Source organism: Macrobrachium rosenbergii, chromosome 16 (genome assembly GCF_040412425.1).
Source record: "Macrobrachium rosenbergii isolate ZJJX-2024 chromosome 16, ASM4041242v1, whole genome shotgun sequence".
Taxonomy (NCBI): domain Eukaryota; kingdom Metazoa; phylum Arthropoda; class Malacostraca; order Decapoda; family Palaemonidae; genus Macrobrachium; species Macrobrachium rosenbergii.
Genome location: NC_089756.1, coordinates 27,701,987 through 27,719,370, shown reverse-complemented (window position 1 = coordinate 27,719,370; position 17,384 = coordinate 27,701,987). Strand labels below are relative to the sequence as shown.

Sequence of the window (17,384 nt, the reverse complement as noted above, 5' to 3'; positions counted from 1 at the left end):
TAGCAGCATCTCAGCTTAATGAGATTTTTGCACTTAACAGCTACATTATGATGATTTTTTGCTACGCTACTTTTTTTAAGAAATGTCTCAAATTGAAGGATAAGTGTAAATTCAACTTACCTTGGACTGGATATTATTTGGACTGAATCCTACCTGCTGCTGAAGATAGCTTATATCTCTGCGGTGATAGGTTAGTCGGCATTCAAACAAAAGAAGATCAAATGGTTGACTCCGAATGGCTATCTAGTACAGCTGTTCTCCGCCAGGTGTGTTTTAAATGGTTTAGCTCTTTATCAGAATTCTCCATGTTGCCATTGTGTATTGGGCACATGTTTGTATTTCATGGTTTTGACTACTTTCACAATACTGTACATTTATTTTTCTTAGGATGCTCTCCACTGGAATCAAACCTAAGAACGTCAAGTCCTATAGGAATGATTAGTGTGTTAGCAGGATGTTGATTTTTGAGGTATATAGGCAGACTGTTTGTGCTGGCACAAGAGGTACACAGTATGATCTTGAGAATAAATGTCAGGAATGTAAGGATTTTCGAAGGACTTTATGCTTGTTTTAGGAAGAGAAGGGAAGCAGATAGATTGCAAAAGCAAAAAGTTAGGTCAGGTCACAAACCTACCATTTCACCCCCTTCTCTAGGTCCTTTGTCTGTAGTTGTCTGTACTCAATCTATGGTTTTTTCCTCTGTTAATGCTTTAGCTAGTTCTGAGACTTCTTTAGCTCTGCCCTCCACTCCCCTTTTGGCTCAGAAAAGATGTATTGAGAAGTTAGAACAGGATGTAAACTTTATATTAGTCAGTAAAAGGTTTCCCTGAATTTATGTTAGGGAACCATTCCATGTCCCCCCAAAGTGTGAGATCATTTTTGCATTCCCCTGTAGGAGATAAGGTGTCGGTGCTCTTGCTCATCTGTAGCCCGTGCCTAGGACTGCCTTGCAACAGTTGGAAGAGTCCACTGCCAGGGGACTGTGTTGGTTTTCAGGGCAATGTGGTTCTGTGCCTTCTATCACCTGCTTCTCATTTTTCACTCACTAAATCTCGTTTAATGCATTAGCTGAAAGATTGTTTTGGTAAACTTAATCTTGACGCTATTCAACTTATATTTTCATTAGCACCTAGTATAGTGTGGTTCTGAGCACTGACAGGACTAATTGTATAGCTGTTGACAGTGTCATTAATAATACAGTAATGTCTAAGTTGTACTTCATCTGATGTTATGTTGACTCATTCGTGTCACCAGCTTACGGCGGGGGATCTGTTCCAGTGACGCGCTGTAAGTTGATTTTTGCTGTAAACTGGTTTTTGCCATTATCAATTAACTACTTGATTGCCGTGGCAGTGTTTGGTGCCGTAGCATCAAGTTATGGTGCCAAACATCAAGTTATTTGATGCGCTTATGGCACTGTAATTTGACGCTGCATCAAACGACAGCGCTGTTAACTTGTTGCTTGTTAGCGCCGTCAACGGCACATATGGCGCCATAACTTGGTGCAACATCAAGTTATGGCGCTGAAAAGGCGCCGTGAGATTGAACCTGCCGTAAGTCGCACCTATTCGTTCTTTACACACAGTTTCGTTGAGTATTGGCAAGTCTTTTCCTTCTGCCTCTGTTGATGTTTGTCTTTCCAATCCTACCATGGTTACAATATCTAATGTTGTTTCCAGGCTAGATGTTATTCTAGCTGCTTTGTTTTCTAAGGATGAGTTGCATGGGGAATGCTCTCAAGTCTGTTGAGTCACTTAAGAATGAGGGTGGGGTGTCTGTAGTCACTGTTACTCCCCTCCTCCGTCCCCCAACCTTGCCTGTTTTCCTTTGCGCCTGTCAGTTTAGGTGAGCCACATTTCCCTGAGTCTCAACTTTCATCGAGTTGGGGATTCATTGCAGGCAGTCAGCTGCTGTCACCCTTACTATTCCTCTGGCTGAAGAAGAGTTTGAATTGTAGGAATTTCCTTCAGTTTTTCAGTGTTTGCTGGAGTGTTGCGCTTTTCTTTATCCTCATTTAATGGAGGAAAGAGGCCATTGTAAAGAATAGGTCTCCCATTAAGTATTTGAAGAAACCCAAGCGTTCTCCAACAATTCTAGCAAATTTTATGTTTTCTGTCTGGTGCACAAAATTTCTTTTAAGTCTGCTAGCTCATGTCTTTCTGGTTCTTTTTTTAAGTCATGGAGATCTGCCTGTTGTGATACAGGTGCTTTAGTGGCGCTTAAACTATATTCGGTCGAAGATTAGTTTTCTTTGCTTAGGACATGCTGAGACAGTTTTTGTACAGTCTCTGTTTAGATTGTTAAAGTTTTTTCTTTTACTAAACTTTTGCTCAGTATGGTTGCCTCCTCTATGTGCCATCTCCGCAAGGGTGGTCTTTGCTTCACACTTGTGTGAACCTTACTCCCCGAGAGGATTTTGACTTCTGGCTGCAGTAAGATCCAGAAAGAATTCCAGATCGGGTAAGAAGTTTTGTGTTTCGTGCAAGCAACCTTTAGCTAAGCAGATTTTGTCTAGCTGCACTACCCACCATCCTCATCTCATTGTGGGAATCAGCTGTCTTGAACAGTAAGATTCATCCCAAATAATATAAGTTTTCATAATAAAATATATTACTATATTTGGATACTTACCTACTGTTAAAGTAGACCTATCCCAACCTCCCTGCTACCTAGTGAGCTGTCAAGGAAAATTCTGACTAGCTAAAACACTTGAAACACACCTGGTGAACAGTGTATCAGACGGTCATCTGGGGTCAACCATTTTATATGCCAACATGCCTATCGGCATGGAGATATACGCTATCTTTAACAGTAGGCAAGTATTCAAGTATTATGAAAATTTATACTGTTTTGAATTAGGGTAAACTAAGTGTTGGGTGTTCAAATGTAGGCTACTGTAGGGTGTTTGTTACTTACCAGAAGGCCAGACCCTCAAAAATATTTGGTAAAATCTATTTTTGTTTTACTCATCCTTCATCATAAGGCTTCCTCCCTCCTCCTCACTTAGAGACCCAAGAATTGACTTCAGCACCAAAACTTGACAACTGTCTAACCCCCACCCCTCACCTGGTGGGGGTAAACAACAGGAGCTCTCCCTAACAATCTAGTTAAATTCTGATTACTTGTTGGATGGCGCTCAAGATAAAGCTATGATGAAGAGGTAGTAATACAAAAATAGATTTTATTCTTTAAATCCTTATTTTTGTTATTATTGTAATTGTAAATTAGTTGAATGAGATTACCGAGTAGTTTCACTGCTATGGATAGCTTCCCAAGTTAAAATACATATCTTTTACCTATAGGTTTGTTTACAAGAGCAAAGAAAACAGTCTTCAAGTTGGCTCGGAAAATTCCAGCGATCAGAAATAAGATAGAAAGTGAAGTTGCAAAGGTAAGTGATAGACTTACTTGTGTTTGTTGTGTTACAGTTCCTTTTGTCATTACCTAGAATTATCTTTTAGGTTCTTTTATCCATGAAAAGTGGCCGGAACCTCAATAAATTAATTACCCAGAGGGTGGAACCACCTGTGAAACAAACCCCTCCACAAGTAGTATACAAAAAGGGGGTAAAAATACACCAGATTTCATTGTTATTATATTACCATAAATCCTATAAAATAAAGCTCCCAAAAAGTTAATTTGGCCAAAAATAAAGTAACTTTATGTCTACCTAAATACCTTACATTTAAACCTAATATTAAACATACAATGATAATTGCACTATTACACTTAACACTTGAAGAAATTCGAGTACAAAAATCCATCACCCGTAACAAATAGCAAAAATTAATAATTTCAAGAAATCACAGGCTGTCCAGTAGCAGCACGAGATTATTGACAAGTCAACACAGATACCGCACTGTAATGCCTGATTTGCTGGTGCACTTCCAGAGGTGACACTTGCCAGTGATGTCCACATAGAAACATGAAAGTGAGGACCTGTAGGTCCTTATCAGCAGTAAGATAATCAGCAGGCAGAGTAACAACTTTATTTCTTTAATCCAAGCCTGTTCCCTCAAGACCTGAATTCTAACATCTATACTGTAGACCCTTCACCCATTAGCTCGTCCCTACTTTTGACAGTGTCTTGTTGTTCCTGGACTTTATTGTGGTTCTTACCACCTCCTATGTGGTCCTCAGTACCTGCATTTATGATTTCTTTATAAGCCCTTACAGCCTTAACCATCTCCCACAAAAGCTGCCCCTTCCTAATTTCAGTGGTCAGTTTCAAATTAGGAACAAAGCAGTTATCCAAAGCTGATCTCTCTTAAGGTTATACAAATTCTCCTCCCAGCTCATATCAGCCAAGAAGTTAATAATGGCCGTGATGTCTTTGGTGTCCTCAGAGTAATGCATTATTTTTTAAATGGGCAGCTGCACTAAATACTATAATATTCTTTCAATGACCTAAACCCCTTTTGAACACCGCAAGGCCCAAGATTGCAACATGGAGTGGATCCTGTCACGGTCGCCAATTGTAACGATTCCTTTTGTCATTGCCTTGAATTATCTTTCAGGTTCTTTTACCCACTACATAGGATAAAAAATGTTTGGATATTAGAAGAAGAGTAAGGATAATATGTAACAGCAATAATTTAAAGCGTGATAATATAACAAATACAGCGCTAGATGTATGAAACGAGACTTAGGACAATGTTGTTAGTATTTTTAGTTTGTGGTGAAAATTAGTAATTCTAATCTGTTTTATCATCAAACTTTTTCAATTTTAACTTTACAGAAGTAAGCCTTTAAAACTGTGGCTTTAATACTAAGAAGTCTGTGTGAAGATATTAATTTTTTTTTATTTACCTGTGAGAAATACAGTAGCATTTGTAAGGTGAACATATATTTTTTTCAGGTATCTGTCTCAATGAATGAAACTATGAATAAGAGCATTGATTATGCTCCATACATCACAAAATTACCAGCAGATGGATGGAAATATGACCAGGTTATTGATGAAGCTGCAAAATATACCAGATATGGTGAGAAACTATAAAATGATCGGTACACAGAATTTGCAATATGAAAATTTCTTAGAACTTGTTCCAGTCTTCCACCCTCAGTAATGCTTAGTATGTAATTATTGACTTTTCTGCAGGTAATAGTAATTAATTAATCATTTTTCAGGTCATTACAATTGGAAAGAAGGTTGTGCTTCAGGAACAGTGTACAATTACAATAAATCATTAACTGACTTGACAACAGAGGTGTATGGTAAGATGGATTTTCATTTAAAAACTTCTGAAAAGTAAGCAAACCAAACTGTACTCTGATATTTACTGCATAATTATTTGCTTCATTTTACCTTGAGCTTGCATTTATAGCTTTGTTCAGTAACGCTTAGTGTTGTACTGGGACTGGGCATATGGTGTTTTTATATTTTATCATTGTATCCTTTCTTAGCTCACTTTTGTTTTTTCCAGGCTTAGCTGCATGGTCTAATCCACTCCATGCTGATGTTTTCCCTGGTGTGCGCAAGATGGAAGCAGAGGTTGTGAGGATGTGTTGTACAATGTTTCATGGTGATGCTAAAAGTTGTGGCTGTGTAAGTTCTCCTTGACTCCAAATTATCCTAGTATAGGTCTTGCAGGTTTATGTTCATTGGACATGTAAGAGAAAGGTTAGGTAACTGTTAGAAAAGTAGTAGACATGAAAGTAGAAGGACAAGGTAAATGTCGTTGGGGATATAGACCATATGAGAATTTAAGTAGAAAATGTACAAGACAGGAGAACTCATTTCATATTTACTCCTGCATTGGGAAATTTTAGCATAAAAGTCGTAAATGGTAGTGATGATGATTCTATCATAGCTGTGGTTGGTGGTGATCTTGTGGGCTAGGTTATGGGTGTTGGTAGCATCTTGTACAAGCCTGCTTATATTTATTTATTTTTGTGGTTTTATAGGACAGTGTTGTGAACATTGCTCAGCATGTCTCTTGCATCTAAGTGAGGACCAGAAGAGTATATAAACCCATTCAGGTGATAGTGAATTGCAGGTGAAACCGCTCTTTTGAGCGAAAGTTTCCATGTTATCTGTCAAACAGTTCTGCCTTTTTCTTGATTTTATTATGAGCAAGTGTATTTAGCAAACATTCTTTGTAGAATCTCTTTCTCCGTATATTATTATCGCACCAAGTAAGTGTTTTGTTTTTAGTGGCATGTTTCTCCATTTAAAATTTTCATAAAAAAGAATATTTGTTTGTGGTTTTAATGTGAAGGTATAAATGTGTGTGTTTGGTTATACTGTATGTCGTTGTACCAGAATTGACTCGCAATTTTTGGTGTAACTAAGCAGTTTATTGTGCTTTATTATCTTTAATTGTTTCATTTATTAAGGTAATATTCATCGAAAGGAACTGTGCTGCTGGACTTTCCAGTCAGTTTGAGTAGAATTATACTTTCATTAAGGTGGTTAGAGCTTTACCTTAGGTTGCTGATACTTAGCTAGAGGTCTCATTCCTCCTTGCCGTTGATCGATGTTAGTAACGTGTGTTGACTCTTATATCAAACTGTGTTTTTGAAAAAGTAGATGATGAACTGTCTGTCACCTGTGTCGATCTTCATTTTCTGATGAGCTGGGATCTCTTTAATGCCAAGATACTCATCAGTAAGTATCCAGACTGGCTTCACACTCCACATGTGAATAGACATCATTAAAAGATTTTATGAATCCAAAACCTTAAGCTATAGCTTCATCTAATGTCCATTCTACATGTTGCAAGAATTATACAGGAAGTGATCCAAGGGAAGGCCATTGCTATAAATCAGCCTACAGATACCAATACCAACTTGATGGATATCCCCGTTTGCAAAAAAATGTACAATTAAAAAGCTAAATGGTCAAGCCCCTGCCTCTTAAGTTGCTGTTTGGCCTTAAGTAAAACAAAGGGGTTGTTTCAGTTCCTATAAATGTTCATAAAATCTAAAAAATCCTCAAGTTTCAAAGATCGTGACTTTTTAGTTTTTATTACATTATACATACTCTCTTGTCTTCATCCTGCTGTTGACCTTTCTGCCTTTTTATTGAGAAGTGGCACACTGGAGTGGAGAAGTTCAGATCTGCTGACATAGTAGGAAAGATGTGTGGTCTGCAGACAGTCAAGGCATGAGAGAATTGTTTGGTTTTATGTTTCATCTACATTTTAATAAGCATCTCACAATTTGGTTTTTCTTTATAGTTGGGCATAAGAGCATAATTAAAAGTAAGTGATATGTGTTTAAAGAACATGAAAATTCAGATTTTTTTTTACAACAGAATTGAGGCCAATTTTTTGGTCTTCACAGATCCTAGACTCCATTGTAGGGTCAAAAGGAGCTCATCCCTGGATTTCTGGTAGCACTTATATCTATGAACTGTTCTTACTGAGTAGGAGCTTCACTCCTCAGCTAGTCTTGTTTTGGCTGTGAGAAATCAGAGGAGTTGGGAGGTGGGAGCATGAGTGTAAAAGAGGGTTTTTTAATGAAAAGTCAGCTATGTTTCGTAATAATAATGGTTGATGTTATTTGCTTTGACCAAACTGTAGTTCAGGAAGGATAGTGGAGATGCTACAGAAAATCTTAGATGTAGCTGATTGGAATGAGGGTTCTATCTGAACAGTCAGAAAATAATTTTAAAATACTTTTTTTAACCAAATGGCAAATGTCTTCTTCTGATACCTCTGTAGTAAGAAAGGGAGGAGAAGGAAATTAAATCATCTTGAAAATGTCAACAGTGTATATGCATCTTTCATTACTGGAAATAACTCTGTTGCATTGTTAGTTATTGTATTCAGAGCTTCACAGTTATTGTTACAGAGGTAAAATTACTTACAGTACTATATTAATTGAATATTGTAATGAATATGTAAATATTTAGACAGTGGATACATGCCTGTAATACAGAGATGTACAGTAGATATAAAAATATAAAACTATATGGCATGAGGTACTCAATACTGCTGGCAAGTACTGTATATCCATGCGAGTGGTTAAGAAACACTTAGCATTAATGATTCATTATTGCCAGAGATAAGACATGCCAAAGGAAGTTTAGAATAACTGAAAATACCTTTTTAAATCCCATGGAAGTAAAGTAAAATAAAGTCAGATGTAATGTCAATATACCTTCTATTTTAAAAATACCAGCATTAAGTTAATGGCTTGAGAGTTGAAAACAATTAACAAGCTAATTGCTTGCATTGAGGTAGACACAAAGCATGAGGTACCTTTCCACCTGAAAGCATGGTCCATGGACATGCATGCATGGTGCTACCAGCCAGCGAGTGGATGAGCTTTTGACTCGGGAATAATGTCTCAAGACTGTTAAGATACAAATTGGGCTATGTAAATGGTTTTTCAATTTTTCAGTTTAGGAATGTTGTTTGATTTTTCGTAGCACTTAGAGCAAGCATATAATATGTCACTGATTTACACCAACAGATTACTTCAGGGGGAACCGAAAGCATAGTTTTAGCATGCAAGGCGTATCGTGATTATGCAATTAATGTGAAAGGAATAAGAAAACCTGAAATTCTTGTTCCTGTAACTGGACATGCTGCATTTGATAAGGGTAAGCTTCCAAAACATTCTTGTGTTTTGAAATGAGAAATAATGCAGTTTTTGCATCAAGGTAAACTTTTAGCTAAAAGATTCTTTGAAATACCAAGCAGTTTTGAATTGCAGTCCCATGCTGTAGGATTATGTACATTACCAAAGTTTGAAATACTGACACTGATTTTCTTTGAGAAATGAAAAGCCTGTTTGAGTGGAAGTAGCTTCTTATAAAATATATTGCAAATAAATTCTGTTCAAGGTCAAGGTGCATGCTTATGCTAGAAACTATCAGCAACTGAGGAATTGATATTTTAACCCTTTGAGAGATTCTGGGGTGTCCAGAAATTGTATGTGACAAATCTCATTGTGACCACGCATGGTCATTGCAGTATTTACCGTTTATTGCTTGCTGTCAATTTATTTTTCGTTGCATATTGCTGTTATTATTAAAAATAGAAGTAAAACAAAAAGGTCAAAACGAGGAGTGAAGTTTGTTGAAAATATTCTGAGCAGGATGTCATCTGAATCCCAGCTTGTAACATTTGTCATCCTCTGATGGATCTGAAGTAAAACAAGGGGATAGTAATTTGAGAGTATATAGAAGAGATAGTTTTTAATGCTGAAGATCAATTGAAAGAAGCTTTCATGTTTGTGTTGATCCTGCTAATCTGAATCATCCAATTCTGGGGGTTTTTAATATCTCAATTCTTTCCGCTTCAAGATTTTGGCTAGTCATAAAAGTGCCTTTTGTGAAACTTTCAATTTTTTCAAAGAAGATTTTTTATGCAGACTGTTACTGTACTTAAATGAGTGTCTCTGTCATCCAATTCCACTAATATCTTGTAGCTCATTAATCATATGACATAAATAAAGAGACATAAAGCTATTTGAGACCCTAGGATCCACCTATGCATGTATAGCACTGCCAACTGACTGCCATTCCCTTGTGTTTAAGATGTGGATTGAGTAATTAATCACAATTAATACCTGACCTCTTTACTTGCTATTTTTCATGAAGCAAACTTAATTTTTTCTTCATAGAACACATTATAAACAGGGGATTTAATGCATAATTCCTATACTACTTATTGATAAAAGAAGCCTGTGTGGGTGACATATTCAAATTAGTGCAACCTCAGCTTACACTCACAACTCAAAGGTTAGGAGGGACTGAAAAGTTACAGCGATACTGTGGCAAATGGGAGGTTCAACTATAAGTAATACATGTGTATGAAAGAAATACTTTTACAGATATGATGATTTTTTTTTTTCTAGCTGCCCAGTTACTGGGAATCGCAATCAAACACGTACCTATTGATCCAGTGACCATGAAAGCGGATATTTCAGTTATGAAGAGAATGATAACGTCCAGAACTTGCATGGTGAGTGTTTTGCTTATTGTTGTACAGTGATGATAGTTTTCTGTTATATGTTTTGTGACAGTTTTAAGTATAGTTATCAAAAAGTTATATTGACATTGCATTCCTTGATCTCTTAGGTCCCAGAGTTATTTACTTTTACTGTGTGTTGCATCACTCAGCATTGGTCAGACACTGATATTATTAAATATAGTAAGTTTTGTGAACTAAACGTATTTTTGTTTTACTCTGAACTTGCAGCTTGCAGGTTCTGCGCCTCAGTTTCCTCATGGTGTTATTGATCCCATTGAAGAAATTGCAGCCCTGGGTGTTCAGTATGACATCCCTGTTCATGTAGATGCTTGCCTTGGAGGCTTTCTCATTGCATTCATGGAAGAGGCAGGCTATCCTTTGGCGCCTTTTGATTTTAGAGTGGAAGGCATCACGAGCATATCAGCAGACACACACAAGGTAACTGGTCTTTGGAAAATTTGGCCACTTTGTTTCATGTAGAAGTTTAGTGTTCTGTTTTGTAAGTTCTAAAAGACTTACCTCATGCAAGGGCATGGACTATCAACTTGTACAAGCATAGAAAGCACTAGAGATTTAGTGTCTAGATTCTTATAATCCTCAAGTATTCGTATAGTATGCCACAGGCTTATAATACAATGGGATATTTAGCATCTCACCCTCCTGCCTGAATAGTGATTCAGCCATATAGATAGGGTTCTGGTGAACAAACTTCTTGTTACAAAAAGTTTTCCCATACAGACCATGAATCACAAAATAGTGTCCTCCCCCAGCTCCATAGATCGTTTTGCTTCCCGCACTGTTTCCACAAAAATTGAAGTTATTAGTTTATACTTATCTGAGGTCCCTAAGGATACTTGTTTGTAAAGTATAGTTTTCTTGTCAGACAGATCATGGGCTCTGATTCTGGGAAGATCACAATACATTATAGGCTGGCCTATGTAGTGGCTGATACTACAACAGACTTAACCAGGTCTTTAGTGAGGTCATTGATGCTGTCTCAAATGCAGGCTTACAGGTTGCTCAAAAAAAGAGTAAATTCTCATTACCAATGAAACGAGAGAGAGAGAGAGAGAGAGCCTTACAGACCTTAGACCTTACAATGCGTTCGGGTTGCCCCAGGTCCTCAGTGAGGCTTTTGATGTCTACCAGAGAGTTGCTAACGCATCTTCCGGTATATTTGCATCTTCCAGTCTTGGATGGTCTGGGATGCATCTTAGATAGTTTGTCGACATTCTTAAACACATCTACACTCACTCCTGTTATGTTTCCTCAGATGAGCTGGTAGCGCATTGAACAGACGCTGCATTATCGATGCTGGTCATTGGTTAATGTCCTGTGTGCTTTCCTTAATTTTCCTGGTATATTTTTGGCACTATTAATCACTCTGCTTGCTCTTTTTTGATAATTTTAGTTCCATGATGTTTCAGTAATTCCTTCCTATCTGTTTCCATGCCGAATTACCATACAACGTTCTCTTCTCCTTTCAAGACTATATAAATTTAAGAATTGTAGTCTTTCCAGTAGTCAAGGTCCTTAACTTCTTCTATTCTTAGCTGTAATGACTTTGTACTTCTTTCTATTTGTGCAATATCCTCTTGGTAGTGTGGGTACCATATTATATTGCAATATTCAGAAGTGGACTACGTCGTCACGTTTATAAAGCATAATCATGTGTTCAGCTTTTCTAGTTTTGAAGTGCGAACAACATTTCCCATTTTTGCTTTGCATTTTGCCAATAGAATTGCTATTTGATCATTGTATAACATATTCTATTCAACATCACACCAAAAGGTCTTTAACTGCTTCCTTGTTTGTGATTGTCTCATTATTAGGTCCTTTATATGCATATAGCATTCTTCCTTTATCACCATGTTCATTGATTCAAATTTATCAGAGTTAAATACCATCCTATTTGTCTCTGCCTTATTTTATATATTTTGTTTAGGTCTCTTTTAGTTCTATCTTCATCACAAGCAATTTCTCTACTTATTCTTGTGTCATCTGCGTAAACTTCTTACTACTGAGTCCTCCACATTACTGTCTATGTCTGCAATCGCAATCACAAACAGCAATGCAGCCAACAGACCGTGCCCTGTAGTGCCACCTGGATATTAACAGTAGCTTCATCCGATTTCTCATCGTTTGCAAATCACTATCTGTTTTCTATTTTGCAAAAATTCTTTTATCCATCTTCCTACTTTGTCAACAATGTTATGTTTTCTAATTTTTTTTTCGCTAATATATTACTTAGTCTACCTTGTCAAAAGCTTTTGCAAAAGTCTAAATTAAACCACATCTGTATCTTTTCATTTATCATATTTTTATATATGCTTTCATGATGGACTAACAGTTGGGTTTGTGTGCTTTCAGGTACAAAACCATGTTGTCCTATATTGAACAATCTATTTTTCATTAAATGTTTCATTATATTTTTTTCATTACCCTTTCATATACTTTCATAATATGAGATGTCAGACTCACAGGCCTATAATTACTTGCCTCTAGTCTTGAACCACTTTTGAAAGTAGGAGTAATATATGCTAATTTATGCTCATCATAAATCTTGCCTGTATCTATACTTTGCCTTAATAATATTGCTAGCGGCTTTGCGATTGAATGAACCACTTTCTTTAACAATATGGCAGGTACTCCATCTGGTCCTGCTGCTGATCCATTTTTAATTTCATTAATAGCCTGCACAATATCGGCTTCTGTAATATCTATATCTGATAAGTATTCAGTATTTTCATCTCTTATTTCTGTATCATTATCTTCATTGTCAATTCTAGGTGTAAATTCACTCTTATATCTTTCTGCTAATATGTTACATATTTCCTTTTTCATTCGTTAATCGCCCTTCAATTCTTAGAGGGCCTATTTCTACTCTTATTTTATTCATCTTTTTTGCATATGAATAAAAATTTTAGGGTTTTGCTTGATATTTTGTAGTGTCATTTCTTCTAGGTTCCATTTTTCATTTTCTTTTGATTGTATAATCTTTTGTTCTGCATTTTCTATCTTACTTTTTAGTTCCATCACTTTCCATGTATTCTTTTCTTTTGCAAGAACTTTTTCCACTTTCTAATTTTCTGGAACAAGATCCTTCTGTCTCTTGGAATTCGTGACTGATGCTTACTTTTTCTTCGGTATATATTTTCCACTATTTCCTCTAATATTTTATATAATATATCGGTATTTACCTGTATATCATCACTTACAAATATGTTTTCCCATTCTTTGTTTAATTCTTCATTTATTTTTGACCAATTTATATTCTTACTATAGAAATTGTATTTTTCCATATCCTTCCCATTTTTCGTCTCTTGCTTTTCTTTGTTTTTAGTATGTTCTGGAAGGACTGTTAATTCTATGACATTATGGTCCGAAATACTCGTGTTATATACTATTATTTCTTTAACATAGTTCACCTCATTCACAAATACTAGGTCTAAAATATTATCTTTCTTGTTGTTAGGTGATTTATTTGCTGAATGTTATGTTCTAGTAGCATATCTAATAGCTTTTCAAATTGCCTCTTATCTTCTGCACTACTATTGCTCTTTTTATATGTAAATACAACCACAGTCTCTCTTCGTTCTTTCCATTCTACAAAGGAAAGTTAAGTCTCGGTTAGGGTATAGTCCAGTCCTTGTGATTTCTACATATTTCATCCAGTTTTTCAATTATTATGTCAAAACTCTTAGTATTGGGGTCTATATATTACAATGTTCACTAATTTTTTCAGATTCAAATTCTACCGCTATTAATTCACATTCTGTGTTACTATATTTCTCACAGATTTTCCTTGATTGGCATCTCTCCCATATATCAGCAGTTCCCCTGATTTCTATTTTTTTCTATCTTGATCTATAAGTTTGAAACCCTTTATCTGGTCATCGTACACAGTCTCTTGGGAATACCAGGTTTCACTATATTCAATATTTCTATTTTTCATTTTGGGTTAGTTCTTCTAAGAACTCTATCTTTCTTTTTGAGTTATCAAACTAGACCCTGCGCATTCATCACTATGATTGTTTGCATATTATCTCCATTATCTAATATAGGTAATAATAAGGATTTTCCCATGTCTCTTTCCTGTTCTGATATGTTGATCTTTTTCATTTCCAGAAATTTGTTACATTAAAATCTAAATTATATATTTGTTCTTCCAGCTTCATATTTATTCACTTTGTGCATAAACCTGCACTTATCTCCATATCTGCACCATCCCTTGCATCATAGATACATTGCTTGTTCCTTGTGCTATATCTAGGTGCTGATGGCTGTATCGTGGTGCTGACTTTTCATAATGTGTTGTTGGCTTGCTTTTTGCCTTCATCACATGATCTTTGTTCTTTTCTTTATTTGTTTCATTTTTCCTTGGTTTTATATGTATTTTATTTTTTTGATTTTGATTTTTTGGTGCTTTCATGGCAGGATGCATAAAACCTACATTTCTTATTAAACCTACATCCATTTCCTTCTTTCCAGTTTCTAGCATATTTTGGATGTAGATCTCTTATTCCTCTTCATAGCCATCTAGATATGCACATTTGCCATAGATCTCATAATTGTGACATATCTTGGGATGTTTGTAATAACATCTTTCACCAAACCTGCAATTCCCTCTTTTCAAAAGGGTGCATACTGTGTCTTTCTTTTCTTTTCTTTTTCTTGTTCATTTCCCCTCAGTATGTGAGATCCGGGTACAGCCTCTTTTGGGGATTTTATTTTGACTTATCAGGTCATAATTTATTTCTTCATATGTATGTTGCTGTATTGCCTCATATGTAGAATCTATGAGTTTCTCTGCATCCAGGCTATTATCCTGTTCTTTGTTTTCATTAATCTTTTCTCTCTCTTCAGTCTTATTTTTCTTCTCTATTTTCCTCATCTTCCTCTTCTTCATCTTCTTCATCTTCTTCATCCTCCACAATCTGTACATTAAGTCTTAAGTTTAATGACCTTGTCATCATACTAGACATGTTGAGCAAAATATTTGTGTCCTTATTTCTATTTTGCTCAACTTCAGCACATGACGGGTGTGTCGATGCGTGGCAAGCATAGCATTTCTAATCAGGTTTGTGGATTTACAATGCTATACCACCTCTACATATTTTACATGCTTTAGGGCATCCGTTTGCCTATTGCATCAATCAATATATTCACTAATTCCACCTTTTATTTTCTTTGATGGAATGTGCTGATTTTGTAGATTTTCTTTATAAGTCTTTTGATAACTTGAACTTTCATTGTATCTCTTCTATTATTTTCATTATATTTTCTAGAAGATTTGCTCCAGCCAGAAGGATCGTATCCTTTCAATATGTCTGTGAATGATTTCACATCTTTTGGTCAATGCTGCAATTAATCTCCATGATCACCAGACCAAGTTCCCTTCCTGCCAATTCATCATTATTGAATATCACCGATGCAAACTAGATTTACCACCTTTTACCACTGTTGTGACTCCTCCATGATTTTCTGATTTTATTAATTCACTTTTAGACAATTTATTAGACGGTTTTTCGCTCTAATCTGATATTAAGCTAATCACGATAGTTCACGTAACACTTTTAGCTATATTTCATTCTTCTAATTGTATGTAAGGCAGTATTATCGGGTAGATTATCCAGACCATGAACGACATTCGTCCACCGAGAGAGAACGTCACATCACAGAGAGAGAGAGAGAGAGAGAGAGAGAGAAATATATATCTGTATATATCTGTATTTACAGTTACCCTATATTCAAACATTTACCTGTTACATTTATTGTGTATTTACATTTTCTTTCAGGTCATTAAATGAAAGTAACTGTGTTTTGAATAAAAGAAAATGATACTTAGTCACATCTGATAAAGTGTGTGTGCTCAATGTTATAATTGCTGCATCAGTGCTGAACATGTACAGCCTTTTTCATATAGCACCTTTTGTATACCAAGCAGTTTTACAACAGTTATAGCTGCATAATATGACATTCTAGTATCTAATGTCAGTAATGTAGAGATGATTTATATTGCCTACCGTTTACAGGAGGATGTGTGTGTAGATTTTGTATATTTATGCAGATATATCCTACACAACTTATCATGCCATCATATGTATAAGGGATTTAGGTATACAGTACACAATTTTTGACATCGGGTCTTGGAGCCAAACCCTGCTTAAGTCATGTTCCAACTGGATTCCTTATTATTGTCAAATTAGTGTGTTTGTAACAGGCTGCTGAGTAGCATAGTTAATGCTGTCTATTTTGAGCCAATCAGTAAATGGAAAAATGAAATTTATATATAGTAAAATCTAAGTTTTAAAAATTAAAATTGGCACAGATCAAAATTCAGGAAAGTGAAAAAGTAAGCTACCAACATTCAGTTGCAGTAAACTTAGTTATGATTCTCTTAATAATTGTACCACGATTTTTTTATTCAAGAGAAATTTCAGTTGAAGAGCAGTGATGTTTTAAAGGTACCATTCATTTTTCAGTATGGCTATGCTCCCAAAGGTACCTCGGTAATTTTATACAGTGATCCAAAGTTCCGTCATCACCAGTTCTTTGTTACTCCTGACTGGCCTGGTGGTATATATGCAACTGCTACTATTGCAGGATCTCGTTCTGGGGGTAAGTTTGCATGGTTATGGTTCATTCATTTTGTACAAGAGAGAACAAAAGTAGTGTGTTTACACACTAAAAACATCGATTCACATGTCTTGCCAATAATGCCAAATGCAAAATGTCATTTCACTGTTTATGTAAATTTTAGCAAATGAAGTAAATTGTGGCTAGTGATCTTAGCTTTCTTTAATTTTTGTATATGTATAGACTGAGTGCATGTAGAAATTTTCTGTATATACTCAGTAACTAGGTTCATAACACTGCTGTTCAGCAGTGCTGCATTTCCTACTCTTTATGCTTTTATGAATAACTATAGTGATGTTGGGGGTAAGAAGTGTGAAGTATTCTTTTGTTCATGCAACTTACCTGTCAGATATATATATAGCTGTATTCTCCGAAGTCCGACAGAATTCCAAAAACTGCTGCACACGCAGAGGCCAGGTGGTTAATACCCATTCCCGCCGCTGGGAGGCGGTATCAGGAACCATTCCCATTTTCTATTCAGATTTTCTCTGTCTGCGATATTGTCAACAACTGTTTTCAGTACCTCCGTCTTTGGATTTCCTGTAAACTCGTTATTTTCCACTAAGTATTCTATTTGACTTTTGGTTTTGTCTTTGTGGATTGGCATACGCTTTGTGGAATTTGCTTTTGATTGCTCTTTGGATGATGTCTGGATCTAGTTATGCTAGCTTGGAGAGTATGTTGTGTGAATGAGTTTAGGTGGGCTACAAAGCTTCGTAGATCTCTGTATATGCATGAGTGTGAGGCAGTTTTGCTTGATAAATGATCGCCATTACTCTGCCTCCCACCCCTGCTAATTTATTAGTTCAGTTTCATTCT

General features: G+C 36.0%; 1 protein-coding gene across 8 annotated transcripts in view; it reads left to right on the top strand.

Annotated features, from left to right (window-relative positions):
- Positions 1-17,384, top strand: part of LOC136847232 (sphingosine-1-phosphate lyase-like) — a 39,059-nt gene that overhangs the window by 7,964 nt on the left and 13,711 nt on the right. For all 8 annotated transcript variants that reach the window (XR_010855667.1, XR_010855668.1, XR_010855669.1 and 5 more), the window contains 8 exons: positions 3,303-3,391; positions 4,859-4,985; positions 5,131-5,217; positions 5,427-5,548; positions 8,422-8,551; positions 9,811-9,917; positions 10,155-10,364; positions 16,412-16,547. Coding sequence is in view for 4 of the 8 variants with exons in the window: in XM_067118709.1 (XP_066974810.1) it covers positions 3,303-3,391; positions 4,859-4,985; positions 5,131-5,217; positions 5,427-5,548; positions 8,422-8,551; positions 9,811-9,917; positions 10,155-10,364; positions 16,412-16,547 (1,008 nt within the window). In the remaining 4 variants the exon portion in view is untranslated. The remainder of the gene's footprint in view (positions 1-3,302; positions 3,392-4,858; positions 4,986-5,130; positions 5,218-5,426; positions 5,549-8,421; positions 8,552-9,810; positions 9,918-10,154; positions 10,365-16,411; positions 16,548-17,384) is intronic.